Source organism: Triticum dicoccoides, chromosome 2B (assembly GCF_002162155.2).
Source record: "Triticum dicoccoides isolate Atlit2015 ecotype Zavitan chromosome 2B, WEW_v2.0, whole genome shotgun sequence".
Taxonomy (NCBI): Eukaryota; Viridiplantae; Streptophyta; class Magnoliopsida; order Poales; family Poaceae; genus Triticum; species Triticum dicoccoides.
The window spans coordinates 133,299,735-133,320,273 of NC_041383.1; the positions used below are offsets into that span (position 1 = coordinate 133,299,735).

General features: G+C 49.1%; 1 protein-coding gene and 1 pseudogene across 1 annotated transcript; one reads left to right on the forward strand and one right to left on the reverse strand.

The window, feature by feature from the left end:
* The first annotated feature begins 7,750 nt into the window (after positions 1-7,750).
* Positions 7,751-9,743, forward strand: LOC119360669 (annotated as a pseudogene).
* A 778-nt stretch (positions 9,744-10,521) lies between these two features.
* Positions 10,522-20,233, reverse strand: LOC119360670 (N6-mAMP deaminase-like). Its single transcript, XM_037626206.1, has 10 exons — positions 20,075-20,233; positions 19,390-19,460; positions 18,658-18,818; positions 18,504-18,580; positions 18,350-18,421; positions 18,228-18,295; positions 17,860-17,937; positions 11,517-11,546; positions 11,323-11,395; positions 10,522-10,729 (listed from the first exon to the last, which is right to left on the reverse strand). The coding sequence occupies exons 1-10, from the start codon at positions 20,188-20,190 to the stop codon at positions 10,522-10,524; spliced, it is 954 nt and encodes a 317-aa protein (XP_037482103.1). The 5' UTR covers positions 20,191-20,233.
* Positions 20,234-20,539: the final 306 nt, after the last annotated feature.

Consider the following 20,539-nt stretch of genomic DNA (forward strand, 5'->3'; position numbering starts at 1 on the left):
GTAGTGACTTTTGGTACTGGTCCAAAACTTAAGGTGCAAAAATTCACGTACTGTTCGGTGCTGCCTGACAACGAGGCACGGGCGCTTAATATGAGCTGCTTTATTCCGAGACGCTTAGGAATTGCGCACCGTTTTGGCCGTATTCTCTGTCCTACACAAGTAGCCTGCCTGACCCGTCTAATCTCCGGGCCAGAGTGCTAATGGCAGTGAGCCTAGCTCGGCACGGCCATGAGCCCGTGCATGACCCGTTCAATCAGAAGCCGCTCTCTTTATTTCGCAAAAAAAAGAAGAAGTCGCTTTCCTTTTATCCACCATGTCGTGATATGCACCGAGATGGAATTGTTTCGATCTGCCCCCGCCCGCCCGGTGGAAATAAAGAAATAGCACTTTTACACCGGAAGTGAAGTTTTTGAGCTCCTAAGGTGAGCTCGGTGAACTGTAAAAAAAAACTGTGGATATTTTTATAAAAAGATTGACAAAAGTTTTTACTTGCTCACAAAATTTCACCTTGAAATCCCATTCTTGGAATTCATGGCAAAAACAAAAAAATAATGATACTCCAAAAGTGTTATTTTTGAAAGCATTTTGAAGTACTGATTTTGTTCTTTTGCCACGACTTCCACAAATGTTTTTTCAAGATGAGATTTTATGGTCATGTAAAACTTTTGTCAATGTTTGCATTGTTTTCAATTTTTTTCTTTCGATTTTACTAGTTCAAATGAGCTCGGGAGCGGAAGATGACTTTTATTTTGCGCCTCCATTCTTCCGCTCTTCTTTGGACTGCAAAGGCAGAAATGCAGCAGGGTTTCTGACAATGTACCAACTCCCCCACCTTTTTACGCTCATGCTAATCTTCCTTATAATGATATTGAAATTAATGAAAAGGGATGCCTGGTCGAGAAAAGAAACGTCTGAGCGACAAGCTCTACAAGTACCGCGTGTTATCTTTCGCTGATGTGGGAGAATGAAACAAATCGTTTTATCAAGCAGAGCGACGAGAGATTCGTAAACACACGGAGCGAGCCCGACCGCAGATTTATGATTCGGGACCAAATGAATGGCTTAGGCTAGTCATAGTGGACAGTAATTTAGACTAGTAACATGCTAGTCTAAGTTACTACCATTATAGTAAGTAGTAACATAAGTGTAGTGTCATGCAAGCTTTCATTTATTATGTTGTAGACTCATTTTGTATTGGGGTGCGTTATGTTACGGTACTCCCTCCGTCCAAGTGTATTGGGCATCTTAGCGATTTTAGAATTTTCAAATGAGTAAGACGCGAAGGAATTAAATCAGCCTCGTATCACTCCCGTGCCTCGTTCGCTTCACCCTCATCCACAAGTTTTCAATCTTATGGGCAATAACTCTGGTTGCATGCGTTTCATGCTGCATGTTGATTGGTAAGGCGAAGGAATTGCAATCAATTAGCTCAGCTTATAAGATATTTAATGCTAATTATATCTAATAATATGACCAATCCAATCACATCTAGATCATGGCGCAGCTCCTTAGGCGCCCAATACACCTGGACGGAGGGAGTAACATATTATGTTACTACAAATACCTCTCTCCTCATTAACTTCATGCCACATAAGCATACATGTCTTGGGATGCGTTATGTTACTATCTAAGTTATTTTCACTATGGCTAGGCTGCTCATAGTGGGAGTAACATGGGTAGTAACATAGATGCCACATAAGCAAAAATATTGATGTGGCAAGTAGTTAATGAGGAGAGAGGCAAATAGAGTAACCTAATATGTTACCATCACATAACGCTTTTCAATACAAAATGAGTCTACAAGACAATAAATGAACATGTACATGTCATAGTGGGGAGTAACTTAGAGTAGTAACATGCATACGTTACTACTCTATGTTACTACCCTTATAGTGGGAAGTGTCATATGTGTAGTAACATACACATGTTCATTTATTGTCTTGTAGACTCATTTTGCATTGGAAAACGCTATGTGATGGTAACATATTAGGTTACTCTATTTGCCTCTCTCCTCATTAACTACTTGCCACATCAACATTTTTGCTTATGTGGCATCTATATTACTACCTATGTTACTCTCACTATGACTAGCCTGACCAGCCTAATTACTTTGGGGTATGTGATGTATCAGTCCACCTTTATTTCATGCATATAGTCTCACAAAGAGAAGATTGAGAGGGAATTTGACTTACAAGAGAGTTAATTCTCCGTAACTCCCAGCACACCAAACAAATCTTTACAAGGTCATATTTGGTAAAAAAGAATAAAAAGTAGATTATTTTTGGCTGAACTTTTAAAAGGTAAATTTTATTGCCGAAATGACATTTTTACTGGGGACGGGGGCAGATAAGTAAAAAACAATATTCGCTTCCAAAGAGCGATGCCAACCGTGTATCCCCGGGGTAAAGTGATGCCACACATCCGCGGGCCAAAGCACTACAAAAACCCAGGCCGGCCACCACCCTTCTTCACTTCTGCTTGCCGACGAGGCCAAGCAGAAGCACCATCTTGACTAGCCCCATTGCCCCAATGGCAGCAGCAATTCCCAGCGCCACCCGGATTAGCCCGGACGACTGCTACTGCACTGAGCCCGGTTGTGGCTTCCAGGCCCCGCCACGGGCGCTCCTCGACCACCTCGTCGCCGTGCACTCCCTGCGCGCGGCCAGAATCACCTACGGCGACCAGTACCAGCTCGTCGTGCCGGCGTCGGAGCGCCGGGTCCTCCTGCTCGCGGAGAAGGACGAGCGCGTGTTCCTCCTGGCCGTGGGCGACGCCGACGGCCTGGTAGAGAACTTCTGGGCGGCCGGTGCGGAGCAAGGCTGGGGCCCGTTCGTCAGCGGCGGCGACGAGAGCCGCGCGTTCAAGGCAGTCTCCGTGCTGTGCCTCAGGGCGTCCGCGGCCGCGGAGGCGGGGCCGCAGTACGTGACCGAGCTCTCCACCGCAGGTGAGACGATGTCGACGGAGTCAGCCGTGTGGAGCTCGTCGGGGCCGTGCGAGCCCCCCCTGAAGTCCATTATGCCGGCGACCCTGCACGGGGCGTCCAAGGACGTGCATCTCCGCGTACGCATCAGCGTCGCAAAAAAGTCTCGGTTCTGGAAAAAGTTTCGCCACTCTTGGAAGTTCGGGTTTTCCGGAAGACTTTGTTGTTGTGTCAAGGTACTATATTGGACGCCCGGGTAACTCGGTGACATATGTCAGTTGCAGGACTTGCATATGAACACATTTGGTTAACTAACAAATATGCCCGTGCGTTGCAACGGGAGAAAGGCTATTAGATTATGCACGTGTGATAGATATAAAAAAATTATGAACCAAATGACAGGATGAGATAAGGAATTTTAGAATGTAATTTCATAAAGTATGTCTGGGTGATGTCATGACGAGATAAGGGACTTTTAAAAAGTCATTTTAAAAATAAAAAATGTGATGGTCTCACCACGACTTGATTTTCTAACGCGTCATAACGAAAAAAATGTCGGTGATAAAACTGCATTGATGGACACTGCATGAGCTAGACCGATGAGTGAGTGCCTCACCTTGACCTAACGTAACGGTGTTTATAATAATTAGTAATGTGGTGTAAAAAAAATATAGCTGTGTATGAAGGCAAAATAGAAATTTAGTCATTTTTATATAGCTTACAAAAATTAACCCTTAGAAAGTTGTGTCAATTTTTGAGGGCTCAGCGGTGTACAAGACATGGACAACTTTTTTTTTATCCAAATCGAGGGACTGAATACAATCATGAAGCGACCCCTACAGATCTCCTGCGACGGTTCATTATGTTCATTATTTATGGATCTCTTTTAATTTTTGTGAACATATTCCAAACTTTAATGGACATTTTTTAAATTCCCTAATATGTTTTGAATACTGGATATTTTTAAAAAATCATGAACATTTTTTATTTCCTGAAAAGTTATTTGAAACCGTGATAGTTTTTTATAATACATGAACAATTTTTGAAATCATGATCATTTTATGATTTTCCGAATGTTTTTTTAATTCACACAATTTATAATTTTTCAAGACTTTTTTTGAAATATTTTTTTCTGGAAATCACGAATAAATCTAAAGAAGAAAAAACTAAAACAGAAATAAGAACGTGAAAGGCAAAAAATGAAATAAAAACAGGGGCGTTGCAACCTGCAAATGGGCCGGCCCATTACTGTGCGCGGGATGAGTAGGCGCACTTGCGAGACGAAAAAGAAGAGATAAAAGGTGGGCAGGCTGGGGATCGAACCCTGGCGGCGCTGGCCACTGCGATCAGTGTATCTTTGTGTTATGTTAGTGGATCTCGGCTTATATAAACCAGAACCAACAGTGCGATGCGTGAACCGTTTTTTGCCACTTACGGGTGGCATTGGTGGGTAAATTTTGCCAACTTCAAGGGTATTTTTTGTGACGTATGGAAGAAACCTAATTCTCTTTATTATTAAGTAAAGATTAGCAGCCGACTACTAGTATGTTGCGTGCGTGGCATTATATATGCTTGGATGTATGGCTGTTAAATCAGTTAAATGCCTTATTAAGTAGTTAACTCGCCCTGGATGGGCTTATGGGAAATGCTGATTAGGGTTATGTAAGTTTCGTCTTGTGTGTTATTGCGTTGCGTTGTGAATGCATGGGCCATGAGTTTGATGTATCCTGCATAGTCCAGCCTCAGTGTTAATTAAGCTTACCATCTTTATGTAGCCGACTTAAGCTTACTCTTGGCTTCCAAGGATAAACCCTAGATAAGCTGCAGGTGAATCTGAATACATAAGTCATGGATGACCTTAAAAAAAAGCCGGGAAAGCCTAAAGCGCACACATGAGCATATCTAGCTTAGAATTGATAGGGACATCTACTAATATCCTCTCTCTCAACATAAATAAAAACGTCCGCCAACGATAACATCAGCAATCTCCATCTCCAGTTCACCACAATGTAAAAGATCCAACGTTGGTCAGGCCGGACCATAATAGACATGTCAACCACGTGACTATTACTCAATTACCCAGAAAAGATCACACCCCATTATATATATAAAGCAATGACCATACAAACCCGCATATAGAACTGGACACACATATCACATGCACCCAAGGCAAAATACAATTGTGTGCGCTCCACCTGGTCTCCACGCCGGTCGCGCCCCCTTCGCCTCCTTCCGAGTCGGCCAGTGACATCTTCAATGTGGGCCTGCTCGTCATGCCGACTTTGTCGCCGCGCTCCCCCTCCGTCATCTCCACCCTTCGCGCCTCGTCGTCGGTCCCGGACCCCCCGGCCCCCCTGGTTCAACCTCCCCAATCCCCACGGGTGGCGGCGGGTGCGCCCCCGTCGGCGCGCCGGCTCCGTCCCTCCCACCCACGGGCGTTGCGGCTGGCGACATCTTGGAGGTCGTCGCCCCGCTTCCCTCGCCGGTGGCCCCCGACGCTCTCCTCGCCCCGCCTACCTCCCCGACCGCGACGGTGGCCGTGGTCGTGACCACTCCGACCTCCGCTCACCCTCCATCGACGGTGGCGTACGCCAGGCGGCCCCGCTCCACATCGACGCCGGTGACGGCGTCCCGCCACAACGCCCGCCTCGACGTGACCCGTCCGGCGGACTCCCGGGCTCCGTCCATCGCTGAGCGCGCAGAGCTTCGGGCGGCGGTCCGGAACCTCGAGTCAGGTGTGGATCCTGTCCCCCCCAGTTCTTTCAGTTGTTCCTTTTCCGCGCTTGAGGCCGTCCCTCTTGGCCACCTCGCCAAGATGGCCACTGACTCGGCCATCGTTTTCAAAGGGGAAGTTGGCCCCCCCTTAGAACAGATCGCGACCATTAGGGCTCGTGAGATCTTAGATGGCAAGCTGGCTGAGACTCGGGCACGCTTGCTCCGGCCTACCGAGGATTCGACCGCGACCTCCGCAGGTCTGGGTCTTCCGGTGGCCGACGGAGTGATCCGTGGCCGCACCCGCTCTCGCACTGTTGCTCTCCGCGCGCAAAGCGCCTCCCGTGTCCTGGGGTCAAGCAGCCCCCTATGGGGGCTTAGACGCGGGCCCTTTTCTGGAACATCCGCGGCTTCAGCCATGATGGCCGCCGCCGCCAACTCATCGAATACATGCGAGACGAACACATCGACATCATTGCCATCCAGGAAACCATGCGCACTGAGTTCTCCCTCCAAGAGCTCGAGTGTCTTAGTTCTCACCTCTTCGCTTGGCATTGGCTCCCTTCTAGTGGGACCACAGGCCACTCTGGCGGCATCCTGTTAGGGGTAAAGGATGCCACCTTTGAGGTTGGTGGCATGGACCGGGGTGAATTCTTCGTTAGTATGGAGATCTTCGAGCGGGCTCTCAACTTCAAATGGCAGGTTGTGATTGTCTATGGTCCGGTGGACCACCGCCGCTCCCCGGCCTTCCTGGAAGAGCTTCATTTGAAGATCTCCAACTCCCTCCTCCCAGTTGTTGTGGGCGGAGACTTTAACCTCATCTAATCCCCGGATGAGAAGAATAATGACCGGATTAACCTCCTCCGAATGCAGCTATTCAATGACTGGATCGCGGAGCCGGGTCTCCGTGAGCTGGATCGGACGGGTGCCAGGTTCACTTGGACAAACCGTCGGGCTGACCCGACGCGATCCGTCTTGGATCCCGTCCTAGTTTCCCCAGAATGGGAATTATGTTGCCCCCTAGCCTCGCTTCGTGCGATTACCAGGATCGGGTCTGATCATGTCCCCCTCCTCCTCTCCACTGTCGACAAGCGCCCCCCCCACCCCACCGCGTTTTCGGTTCGAGCTCTTCTGGCTCAACCAGGCCGACTTCCGGGAGGCGGTCGCTGCTCGCGGGATCTCTGCCCGCTCTTCCCCTCATCGCGCCATGTTTGCAGTTGACTCGTGGCACTTCTGTGCCAAGCTCGCCCGCCAATTCATGAAGGGTTGGGGTGCCAACCTTGGCCGGGATCTCCGAGAGCGAAAAAAGGCCCTCCTGCTGGCTATCCAAGCTCTGGACGCCCGTGCTGACACGTCCGGAATCTCCCCGGATGAGTGGATGTTGCGATATGACCTTGAAGACCGGCTCTCAACCATCTACACTGATGAAGAGGCCTACTGGCGTTTGCGTGGTACCCAACGGTGGGTACTTCAGGGTGATGCCAACACCGCCTATTTCCAGGCGGTGGCGAACGGCCGCCGGCGCCGAAACTCCATCCACTGCCTTTGGGATGGAGATTCGCCTCTCGTTCGCCCCTCGGCCATCCGTGCCCATGTAGATGGCTTCTATAAAGCCCTATTTACCCCCACCCCTTAGGGTGGGGCTAGTCTCGCCCCCGACATTTGGTCGGGTGCTCAATTGGTCTCTGATGCGGCCAATGCTGCTTTAGTGGCCCCTTCACCGGGGACGAGGTTCTCACGGCTATTAAAGGCATGAACCCCTCCTCGGGCCTGGGACCGGATGGCATGCCCGTAACGTTCTTTAAGACGTTCTGGCCGACCATCAAGCCGGAGGTCATGGCCCTGTTTGAGGAATTCTACTCGGGCACTATGGATCTTGGGCATCTTAACTATGGCATCGTGACCCTCATCCCCAAGGTCCCGGGCGCCTCCGACATCCGCCAATTTCGGCCAATCATAGTGATTAATGTGATATTCCGGATCCTGGCCAAAGGGTACGCCAATAGGGTGACCCTGCTTGCGGACACGATTAGCCACCCGAACCAATCCGCCTTCATACAAGGCCGATTTATTCTGGATGGGGTTCTGGTTTTCCATGAAGTCCTCCATGAGGTCCGGATGAAACACCGTCGGGCGGTTTTCTTGAAGCTAGACTTCCACAAGGCCTACGACACGGTCCACTAGCCCTTCTTGCGAGAAGTGTTGCTTCGCAAGGGCTTCGATGACCGGTGGGTGACTAGGGTCATGCAACTTGTCTCCTGTGGCCGGACCGCTGTGAACATCAACGGAGACATTGGGCCCTACTTCCCTACCCCCTGTGGGGTTCGCCAGGGTGACCCTTTCTCGTCGTTCTTGTTCAACATGGTGGTTGATGCCCTTGCATCCATCCTTGATAAGGCCAAAGATGCTGGCCATATTCGCGGCATCGTCCCCCACCTAGTCGGAGGGGGAGGGGTCTCCCTCCTCCAATACGCGGACGATACCATAATTATGATGGAGGGCTCCGTCCAAGACATTGCTAACCCGAAGTTCCTCCTCCTGTGCTTCCAACAGATGTCGGGCCTAACCATCAACTTCGATAAGAGCGAAGTGATGGTTCTCGGGTTCCCCCCGGTGGAAGCACAGGCCATAGCGGACCGACTTAATTGTCGGTTGGGTTCTTTCCCCACGACATACCTGGGGATCCCCATTAGTGACTCGCGGCTCATCGTGGCGGACCTCCGCCCCATGGTGACCCGTATGCAACATCGCGTTGAACCCTGGAAAGGGCGTTGATTGTCGAAGGCTGCTCGCGTGATCCTTATCAACTCTTCGCTTGCTAGCCTTCTGTGGTTCCTCATGAGCTTCTATAGCCTCCATGAGACCCTCCATCAGGAGATCGCCAAGTAGCAATCCAGATTCTTCTGGGTTGGGGAGGGGGATAAGCAGAAGTACCCTATGGTTAGCTGGCCCGATATCTGCAAACCCAAGGACCAGGGAGGTCTTGGGATCCCGTCCTCCCGCCCCATGAACATAGCCCTCTTGACTCGCTGGCTCTGGCGCATTGCTAATGGCGATGGAGGTCTCTGGCTCACCATCATCCAGAACAAGTATCTTCGAGGATAGCCCCTTGCATTTTGTCAGTGCTCGGGCGGCTCCCAGTTTTGGCAGGCCATCGCCCAGCTGCTTCCTGTGCTTCGTATTGGCACATCCATTGCGGTAGGTACCGGGTCCTCGATCCTGTTCTGGTTTGATCGATGGATTGGCGACTCCCCCTTGGCCGCGCGATTTCCGGAGCTCTTCGCAATTTCAGTTGACCCTCGTGTCTCTGTTGAGACGGCCCTTATTGACTTAGGGCGCCTCGCTTTCTGCTGTCCCTTTGGCTCCCCTGAAGTTGCTGCTTGGGATGCCCTAATGTAGGACATCACCCTCCTCCCTATGGACGGCATTGGCACCCCGGATGTCACCTCTTGGCGGCTTCAGCCCTCCGGCTGCTTCTCCACCAAATCCCTCTACGCGGTCATCGCCCCCTCGACGGCCCCCGAGCCCTTCAGTTTGATTTGGGATATCCTCTTGCCCCTGAAGATCAGGATCTTCCTGTGGCAATGGATTCGCGGCCGCCTCCCGTCCGGCGTGGAGGTCCTTAAGCATAATGGACCTGGGAACGGGATGTGCCCCTTGTGCGACACGGTGGAGGATGCTAACCACATCTTCTTCTCGTGCTCTACGGCTCAGTTCCTTTGGTCCTGCTTCCGCGAGACGGTTGGGGGCCAGTGGTGTAACACCAACTTCCCTGACTTGCTTGCGCAAATCCACGCCTCCCCCCTCGCTACCGCCATATCAGATGGCTCTCGGTTGGGGTCCTTGCCTGGACGCTCTGGACCGTTCGCAATAAGCTTGTCATTCAGAAGGTCCCTCTCCGACGTGCTACTGACGCCATTTTTAAAATGTGTGGATATTTGCAGCTCTGGCGGCCGCTTAGCCGCCTCCAGGATCGGGACGTCATGAACAACCTCATCGCCGACCTTCGTTCGATGGCCTTCCGCTTGGCGCCCCCGCTCCCCCCGCCACCCCTGGAGCCCGACTAGATGCTTTGCCGCACCCCGCGTGTGCGTGTTTTTTATCTTTTTAAGGGCTTGTTGAGCTGTGCCCTCAGCATTAACCTTTTTTGACTACTTGTTGTGCTAGACCTCTCTGTGTGTGTGTGTGTGTGTGTGTGTGTGTGTTGGTGAACCTTGTTGGATGTTTGGCTTGGACAGTTGCTTTATCTATAAAGCGGGGCGAAAGCCTTTTTCGGTAATACAATTGTGTAGAAGAACAACGTCAAAGCCGAGGCTGACAATCAGGGACCCCAAGACGGCGCTTTCAAGAAGGGAAACGACAATGTAGTGTCGCCGCCACCCAATCCAAAGCATCAAGGTATTCACCTAGAGCCACCCGAAGGACAGAGAGAGGCCACGATGACGCCTTCAAGAAGAATACGACGTCCACGGGCGCCGGCGCCATCGGCCTGGCCACGAGCAGACAAGGGGATGGCCCCAACAATCAAACCCCGCCTCCGAAATGCGGTGCGACTGGTCGCAAGGAATCTACCTCACCACCAGCACCGAACGCCAAGAACCACAATCGCCGCCGACCAAAGAAGGGCAAAAGGCGGCACCTTTCGCCCCAAATCGCCCCATGGTAGGAAGGGGGCCTAGCCGGCCGGAGCACGAGCAGTGGGAGGTCGCAGGCAGCCGCCAGCCACACCGCAACCATCGTAGACCGGGGCCACTGCCACGACCGATCTAGTGCCTCCAGATTTCCGCGATGACAAGATCGAGAGGTACCCCTGCCTCCCTCCCCGGATCGCCCCTGCCTCCACCGGCCAACCACTGGCACACCCTGCATTGAGTTGTCGTCACCACCGACTAGGAGCAGCCGCCGGCCAACGCATCACGAACCTGCGCATAGGAGGGGAAGCCCACCCCCACTGATGCGCCGCCACCCCCACCCGTCGACGCCACGGCAGGGGACGGCCGCCCGCAGTGGAGTAGACGAGATGGGAGAGTACCGGCGGTGGTGGCTAGGGTGCCCTCCCTGTCGTACGCAGGGGCAACGAGGGAGGGGATAAGGCTTCTGGTGTATCAATTACTATCACTCAATTAATAAAAATGGTTGTGCATCACTATGATGCAAAGGCCGGGGTCTAACCTCCTTTCCGAAAAAACAAAACAAACCACACGCAGCAATATATTACCCCGCTTCGCGAATGCTATCAAATTACCATTCGGAGTAACAGGATATACAACTACCAGATATAACAATGGGTTCTATGAAATGTGTTCAGAGCATCTGTATACCAGATTAGCACTTCACCGATTGTTCGTCGTAATGCCGCTGTTGTGCATTCTGTATTGTGCAACCGTATAATCCAATGCACGCGATCGATCGATCGATCCTACGTGGGCTCCGTGTGATTCCGTTGACAAGAACCAAACCGAACGAATGTTCTGGTTCAGGGGAAAAGAAAGACTGAATCGCCGTCCCGTCCAGGTAACTGAACCACGGTGCGTCATTTGATCCGCCAGGGGCGCACACAGTACATGAGATTTCTTTATTCTATCCATCTCCTCCTCCTTATCTACTAAGGAAACACATACAAATACATCGGAGAGCAAGGCCGATGGGGACTACATCGCCGTCGCTGCTCGCTCAAACACCACCCTAACTTCACCTCGTCGCCCGCGAACACGAACTCCACCGCGCCCTGGGCTAGCCGAAAAAGCTCGGCCTTGCTAAGACCTGGCAAATTACACACCGAATTCAATGTTCAGAGTCGGTGTAAGCAAGTATATGTTGTTGGAATTACTGAGGAATAACCTCTGATCGATGGGTACTGTTTCTAGGAGAAATGCGCGCGTACCGAAGGTAGATGCGACGAGGTAATACTCGTCTGAGAGGTGTTGAAATATGAGATGGGCCTAGAACCCATATAACAATTTCAGATTTGATCTTTAAGGGCCCATGTAGGTGGCATGACAAGGTGGTGGAAAGTTTAGTCCCACCATGCTAGTGCAAGGAAAGTTGGAGTGGTTTATAAGAGTGGCTCTTCTACATGCTATTGAAGCTTGAGAAGAGAAGAGGCCCTCGTGCGCTCCTCCTCCGCCGCTGCCCGCCTCGCCTCGCCTCGCCTCGCGCTCACACCTATGCGTTTATTTTTGCCAGTTACTAACGGAGAGGTTCTGACAGCAGGGCCACGATCTAAGACGTCGGATCGTGGGCTGTCACGGACTCGGACGTGGGTCAAGCCCACGTCTCTCCACGCGGCTGCGTCTATATAAGTGTGTTGTGTCCCCTAACCCTAGCCGCCACGAACAGATCACATCTGCTCACGTGCACGCCCACCGTCGTTGCTTTGCTGCTGCTGCCGCCGGTGACTCCATCCCGTCCGCCGCGTACACGGTCGACGGAAGAGCAGGTCTCCGAAACCACGCCCTTCTGGTTCCTGTACAGGGTGAGGGGCGAATAGGTTTTTGGGCAGCGATTACGCGACTGCTCGCTTCCGATTGTCTACTTCCTCTACGTCCGCGTCGCCTTCATCATCACCATGTCCACCGATCCCGACCGTGCCGCCGCCGAGAAAGCTGAAGCCGACAAGAAGGCCGCCGAGGACGCCGCTGCTGCCACCAAAGCCGCGGCCTCTGCATGGCCTACTGGAGGGTATAACTCGTTTATCCCACTCCTGATTAATTTCATATTAGCAGTACTAGCAGTATGTGTAGATTTGTCTACTGTTTGCTTAGTACGTGCATGTTTAGATCAAAGTCAGTACGTCATCAACTTAGTCAATGCCATGCTAGTGATTTACTCGTGGATTAATTTAATCGAGAAATTACCTATTTACTCAACAATCCAAAAACCTATTATGTGTAGGAATTTTTCGGCAAGTGGCTTTGCCACAACACTGAAACCGGATAAGTTTACCGGTACGTATTTTAAGCGTTGGCAGACAAAGACCACTTTATGGCTCACGGCTATGAACGTGTTCTGGGTCACCGGTGTGTCCACGGGAACGATTGCTCCTGAACAGGAGAAGGCGTTCAGGGAGGCAACCACTGTGTTTCTCGGAGCAGTTCTTAGCGTGATCGGAGATAAACTGGTCGACGCATATTTACATGTGCATGTCGCCAAGGACTTGTGGGAGGCGCTCGAATCTAAGTTCGGCGCCGCCGATGCAGGGAGCGAGATGTATATTATAGAGCAGTTCCACGATTACAAGATGGTTGAGAACCGTCCTGTACTAGAGCAGGCTCATGAGATAATATGCATTGTTAAGGAGCTTGAGCTTCTGAAGTGCGAGTTACCGGGCAAGTTTGTCGCGGGCTGCATAATCGCTAAGCTCCCCAATTCCTGGAGGAATTTTGCCACCACTCTGAAACATCAGAGGCGTGAATTCTCTGTGGAGGATGTCATTGACCATCTGAGTGTTGAGCAGAATTCGAGGGCAAAGGACTCGCACGGAAAAGGGGCCGAAGGGACTTCTGTTGCCAACATGGTGAACCAGAGAAACTTCAACTCCCACAAGTTCAAGGGAAAGAACGGTGTCCAACAGAATACCGACTTCAAGAAGAGGGGTAAGAAGACCTTCAAGAAGAACACGAAGGATGAGGGCTGCTTTACTTGTGGTTCGACTGAACATTGGGCCAACAAGTGCCCAAACAAGTTTAAGAAGTCAGGACAGGACTCCAAGTCTGTCAACATGATTGTGGGCAACAATGAGAATGGTGCATCTGGGTACGGTAATTTATTTACCGTTTTTTCAGTGTTTCAGCCTACCGATTGGTTGGTGGATACAGGTGCAGGTGTTCATGTGTGTGCTGACATTTCATTGTTCTCTTCTTACCAGGTCACAGGCCACGGGTCCGTATTGATGGGGAATAGCGCGAGTGCTTCTGTTCATGGTGTTGGCACGGTCGATCTGAAGTTTACTTCGGGAAGGATCGTGCAGCTGAAGAACGTGCAGTATGTCCCCGCCATCAAGAAGAACCTCGATAGTGGCTCCCTTCTATGTAGAGAAGGGTTTAAGTTGGTATTCGAGTATAATAAATTAGTTGTTACTAAGTATGGACTATTTGTTGGAAAAGATTATGAGAGCGGAGGGATGTTTCGCCTTTCCCTCGCAGATTTCTGTAATAAAGTCGTGAACCATATTCATTCGAGTGTTAATGAATCTGAGGTTTGGCATTCACGTCTTTGTCACATAAGTTTCGGTGTTATGACGCGGCTAGCTAAGTTGGATTTAATCCCGAGTTTCACTTTAGCCAAAGGTTCTAAGTGCCTGTCATGTGTGCAAGCTAAGCAACCTCGCCAGCCTCACAAGGCTGCGGAGGAGAGACACTTGGCACCATTAGAACTCATACATTCTGATCTTTGTGAGATGAACGGTGTACTGACTAAAGGTGGAAAGAAATACTTCATGACATTGATAGATGATTCCACTAGGTATTGCTATGTGTATCTGTTAAATACTAAAGATGAGGCTCTACACTACTTTAAAATCTATAAGGCAGAAGTTGAGAATCAACTTGAAAAGAAAATTAAACGATTCCGTTCAGATCGTGGTGGAAGTACTTCTCGAGTGAGTTTGATTCCTTCTGTGCGGAACACAGCATTATTCATGAGAGGACGCCTCCCTATTCACCCCAGTCAAACGGGGTTGCCGAGCGGAAAAACCGTACTCTAACGGATCTGGTTAACGCCATGTTAGATACGTCGGGTTTATCCAAGGCATGGTGGGGGGAGGCTATATTGACGGCATGTCATGTCCTGAATAAAGTTCCGATAAAGGATAATGAGATCACTCCCTATGAGAGATGAGAAAATAGAAGGACAACACTCTCGTACTTGCGTACTTGGGGCTGTTTGGCGAAAGTCAACGTGCCGATCCCCAAAAAGCGTAAGCTTGGACCCAAGACTGTGGACTGCGTTAATTTGGGCTACGCTAAGAACATCGTTGGCTATAGATTTCTAGTAGTGAAATCTGAGTTACCTGACCAGAAGGTCGGTACAATCATAGAGTCTAAGGATGCTACATTCTTTGAGGATATTTTTTCTATGAGAGATATGCAAAGCACTTCTAGACAGGAATCTGAGGAGACTCCTGAGCCTGCCATTCCTATGGAATATTATGAACAAACACATGATGAAAATCCCGAGGAGGATGACGAGGAAACCCTTGGTAGGGGCAAGAGACAAAGGACTGCAAAGACCTTTGGTGATGATTTCTTCGTGTACCTCGTGGATGATACTCCCACTTCTATCTCAGAAGCGTATGCCTCTCCAGAAGCTGACTACTGGAAGGATGCGGTCCGTAGCGAGATGGATTCCATCATGGCTAACGGGACACGGGAGATCACTGAGCGTCCCTATGGTTGCAAACCATTGGGATGTAAGTGGTTGTTCAAGAAAAAGCTTAGGCCCGATGGTACGATTGAAAAGTACAAGGCCAGGCTTGTGGCCAAAGGCTATGACCAGAAAGAAGAGGAAGATTTCTTTGATACTTATTCACCTGTGGCTAGACTGACCACCATTCGAGTATTACTCTCGTTGGAGGCCTCACATGGTCTTCTCGTCCATCAAATGGATGTTAAGACGGCTTTTCTGAATGGAGAGCTAAATGAGGAAATCTACATGCAACAACCAGATGGCTTTGTGATAGATGGTCAGGAAAGGAAGGTGTGTAAGTTACTGAAATCTTTATATGGCCTGAAGCAAGCACCTAAGCAATGGCATGATAAGTTCAATACAACTCTGACATCTGTTGGTTTCGTTGTTAATGAGGCTGACAAATGTGTATACTATCGCCATGGTGGGGGCTAAGGAGTTATACTGTGCTTGTATGTTGATGACATACTGATATTCGTAACAAACCTCAAAGTCATTGAGGAGGTCAAATCGTTTCTGTCTCAGAACTTTGAGATGAAGGACCTTGGTGTGGCTGATGTTATCTTGAACATCAAGCTACTGAGAGATAATGAGGGTGGGATCACACTTCTGCAATCCCATTATGTTGAGAAGGTGTTGAGTCGTTTTGGATATTCGGACTGCACACCATCTCAAACACCATATGATCCTAGCGTGTTGATTCGAAAGTCTAAAGGCATGGCTAAAGATCAATTGAGATACTCTCAAATCATTGGTTCACTGATGTACCTAGCGAGCGCAACGAGGCCTGACATCGCGTTTGATGTGAGAAAACTGAGCTGGTTTGTTTCCAAACCGGGTGATGTACATTGGCATGCTGTTGAAAGAGTTATGCGCTATCTGAAAGGTACTATGAACTATGGACTTCACTATACCGGAGACCCGTCGGTACTTGAAGGGTATAGTGATGCGAATTGGATCTCTGATGCTGATGAGATGAAGGCCACAACTGGGTATATGTTTACTTTTGGAGGTGGCGCTGTTTCCTGGAAGTCTTGCAAGCAAACGATCTTAACGAGATCGACAATGGAAGCAGAATTAACAGCATTAGACACTTCTGGTGTAGAAGCAGGATGGCTTCGAGATCTTTTGATGGACTTGCCACTGGTTGATAAACCGGTTCCGGCTATCCTTATGAACTGTGACAATCAGACTGTCATCACCAAGGTGAAGAGTTCAAAGGACAACATAAAGTCCAACAAACACATAAGAATGAGATTAAAAGCTGTCAGAAAATTAAGAAACTCCGGAGTGATAGCGCTGGACTATGTCCATACGGCTAAGAATCTGGCAGATCCCTTTACGAAAGGGCTATCACGTGTAGTGATAGATAGTGCATCGAGGGAGATGGGTATGAGACCCACATGAGTTGCCATGGTGGTAACCCAACCTATGTGATCGGAGATCCCGTGAAGTAGGACCTGGGAAACAAGCCAGTGGTGAACTGAGGAGAGTAACTTTACTAACCCACTCCGTTGGAGATGCAATACTCTCGGAAACCGTATGGAAGGATGACTATTGTCTTAATGTGTTCCAAGGCTTATATGTATAAGCAAGATGCTATCCTACAGAGCAATCTTTGGAGGAACACACCTACGTGAGCCCGACTGCTAGTCACAGTCTATGAGATTGGGATGATCTCTAGTAAGCTCATGAATAGCCCAGGAGTGTGACTTATATGCTCCACCCGAGGGGTCAGCCTTCGGCAGCCCAGTACTAGTAAGACATGTGGTGAAACTTCTTTACGCCAAACTAACAATTCAAGGCATAGTCCATTGTTCAGTTGTGAAGGAGCGTAGCTACTTGCTCTAGGTGAAGCTCAACCTTAACAGGTCTTCACTGAAACGCTAGTATATCAAAATAGCGTTTGGAACAAAGGACAAAGTGGGCCCCTGAGATCTGGTGGGGGATTGTTAAAATGTGAGATGGGCCTAGAGCCCATATAACAATTTCAGATTTGATCTCTAAGGGCCCATGTAGGTGGCATGACAAGGTGGTGGGAAGTTTAGTCCCACCATGCTAGTGGAAGGAAAGTTGGAGTGGTTTATAAGGGTGGCTCTTCTACATGCTATTGGAGCTTGAGAAGAGAAGAGGCCCTCGCGCGCTCCTCCTCCGCCGCCCGCCTCGCCTCGACGCGACGCGACGCGGGAATGAGCCGAGCCGAGCTCACACCTATGCGCTTATTTTTGCCAGTCTCTCCACGCGGCTGCGTCTATATAAGTGTGTTGTGTTCCTTAAGCCTAGCCGTCACGAACAGATCATATCTGCTCACGCACACGCCCACCGTCGTTCCTTTGCTGATGCTGCCGCCGGTGACTCCATCCGGTCCGCCGCGTACACGGTCGACGGGAGAGCAGGTCTCCGAAACCACGCCCTTCTGGTTCCTGTACGGGGTGAGGGGCGAATAGGTTTTTGGGCAGCGATTATGCGACTGCTCGCTTCCGATCGTCTACTTCCTCTACGTCCGCATCGCCTTCATCATCACCATGTCCACCGACCCCGACCGTGCCGCCGCCGAGAAAGCTGAAGCCGACAAGAAGGCCGCCGAGGATGCCGCTGCTGCCACCAAAGCCACGGCCTCTGCATGCCCTACTGAAGGGTATAACTCGTTTATCCCGCTCCTGATTAATTTCATATTAGCAGTACTAGCAGTATGTGTAGATTTGTCTACTGTTTGCTTAGTACGTGCATGTTTAGATCAAAGTCAGTACGTCATCAACTTAGTCAATGCCATGCTAGTGATTTACTCGTGGATTAATTTAATCGAGAAATTGCCTATTTACTCAACAAGAGGCTCGTCGAAAAGAGGCCAAAATCGTCGGTGCATATCGACAGGGGGTGTTTCGCGTTGTAGAGGTCAGCTGCACAAATTCAGAAACTCGGAGCATTAAGATGCTTGCTGTTTTTTTTTGTCAAGGATTTTGGGTTGTACAGACCAAAGTGATGAAGCTCAAGAGAAGGGGTGCCTCCGGTCATAACATTGGAGGTTAAACATATCTCCACCTGCAGAATTTCGTCTTGGAAGTTAGGTAAGCATGGCTGAGATAGAATAGCTACAAATGATGAAAGGCGAGGAACAGAAATAAGGTCACCGGGATCACTGATGACTTGAGCTTCTTCCACTCTTCGTCGTCCAGGCAGCAGACATCACCCAGCCTTTGAGGGCAGAAGTCCAGCATTGCTTGGATCTCCTTCCTGTTTGGTACCTGTTGTTCACTAGTAATATTTACTAGGGCAGAAGTACCGTTTGCAAATCTTTACATACATTTTCATACCTCACCACAGTGAATTGTGGTGGGGATTCCCAGCTCTTTAGCATGTTCTAGAGCAGGCAGGTATGTCTCCCTTCACAAATTTTGAAAATATTAGCACATAAATAGTTAACATGTTTTCATTTAGTTCGAGCCAGATATAAAATATTTCTTACCATTCCCCTACAACTGGATTGCCAGAGAGATCAATGCCAATTACACCCTGGTCCTTCATTTCCATGGCTAAATTAACCTGATGAAAGGAAGTAAACTATTAAATATGTTCCAAGATTTGTTGAGAGTATAGGCTAAAGTGGAAGATCAACATACAGTATCCAATGCAGCAGAAGTTGTCTCATGACGGTCAATACTCAGAAGGAGCCTAACATATATCTTCTTTCTCTTTGCGTCGCCACCCAAATCACTCATTGGTGTACAACTTAATTTTTCATCGTTTAGAACAACATCAACGTCTTTGACAGACTTAAGACCTTTTACAACAGCATTCATGTAGGATCGCTTGGTTATCCCCTTGGCTTCATTATTCTAGGCGGTGAGAGCAAAAGAGACACAAAACTAGTCACATTGCGCACAGACTTGTAGAATTGTGAACTAATATGAAAAAGAATCCAAAAGTAGCACCTTAGGTGTCGTCCTTATTTCTAAATACACAACATTCTCAGCAGCAAAATCTCCCACACCCTGCTAGTTTTGTCTGAACAATTAACTGAAGAAATGTTGTGTAGAACAATGTGAAATAACGCAAATAACGATTAACATGCCTCCTTGGCGATTCTTGTTACTGTATCGTGGTCAGTTGTAAGTATATGAAACAAATCAAAGAGCCTAACACACTCTGGGAGAGATCTGTCACCTGTTGAAAATTTAAAACCAGAGTTAATAAGCAGACATGGAATTCAAGCCATACAAATAATACAATTGCAAACAGAGAAATATAAGTACACAATTTCAAAGATGTTCATATTTGGTTCATAGCATGTTTTGATATGAATTATGGGTAGGTAACAACATTAGAAAACGGCATGGAAATGGTCTACTTACTCTTCTTGATCACATCCTTAACATCTTCAAAGACAATGACTCCTTTGTCACCTAGTTCTTTTGCTAGTTCTCTATTCAAGAAATGGCAACAAAAGGATATCAATTTCTAAAAATATAAATATCAACTCCAATGGACAATCATGTTTTCCATCTTGATAAAATACTAGCATGCTAAGTTGGCATTGTTAGAAGACAAGAAAGTATAACACTGAGAAACGAATGGTACCGAAGAAAATCAGAGATGCTTCATATATGATACTAATAATGTATAAAAGTGAAGAAAATGTTGCGCGTTTTGCTGCGTATTTGAGAAAAGAAGTACGTGTTGAAGACAATGCAGTTATTGCGCCCTGAAATCACCATGGTAGTAAAATTGGTAGGTGATTTAAGTAGCTAGGGAGCATCCATGAGACTATGACACTATCACAGAACAGTTTCGGTACGCACATGGCATCTACTTCCTCTGTCCCAAATTATAAGACGTTTTTGGTAGGCTAAATTTTCAAAAATCTTACGTGGTCAGTACAGTATCAGATGATGAATCGTTCAGCAAAACGATCTGGGAGAGCGGTAGCAGACGCTGTTGGCCCCCAGGATGCAGACGATCAAGCAGGCCTTAGCTACCGGATGGAAGGCACGAAGGACCGGGGGCCGGGGAGGAGGGGAGGGGGAGAGGGAGCGGTACTGACAGGAGGGTGAGTTGCGGACGGAGCCGTTGAGGTGGGCGTGGAGCTCCACCTTGGGGAGGGCGACGCACCACTCCCTCATCTCCTTCCCCGCCTCCGAGGTCTGGGTCCCCATGGCCGCCGGCTTCGTCTTGCTCCGGCGTCTCCCCGGCGCTCACCTTGTATGATTGGTTTTGTCTGGCTCTAGTCTTTGTGGGGACGGAACACGGAGGCAAAAGTGCGCAGCCGCCTGGCAAAATTGTAAAAACATCCGCCAATGATAACAGCAGCAATCTCCATACCACAATGTAAAAGATCCAACCTTGGTCGAGTGAATTGCAAAAGCCATCGACATTTTTTTTCCGAAGGTAAAGGGAGTTTATTGCAGAGTTATAGAGTTACAATCGAGAGGCCACACATCCTCGATACAAGGTGGAACCGAGCCAAGCCAAACAGTCGTGGCACGCTCGGTGCGGCTATACTTA

Coding starts and splice junctions, on each gene's coding strand:
- LOC119360670 (XM_037626206.1), bottom strand. CDS start 20,190: ATGGGGACCCAGACCTCGGAGGCGGGGAAGGAGATGAGGGAGTGGTGC. Junction 18,296..18,349: donor ACAATTCACTGTGGTGAGGT/ATGAAAATGTAT, acceptor AGTAAATATTAC/TAGTGAACAACAGGTACCAA. Junction 17,938..18,227: donor CTTCTGCCCTCAAAGGCTGG/GTGATGTCTGCT, acceptor GAATTTGTGCAG/CTGACCTCTACAACGCGAAA.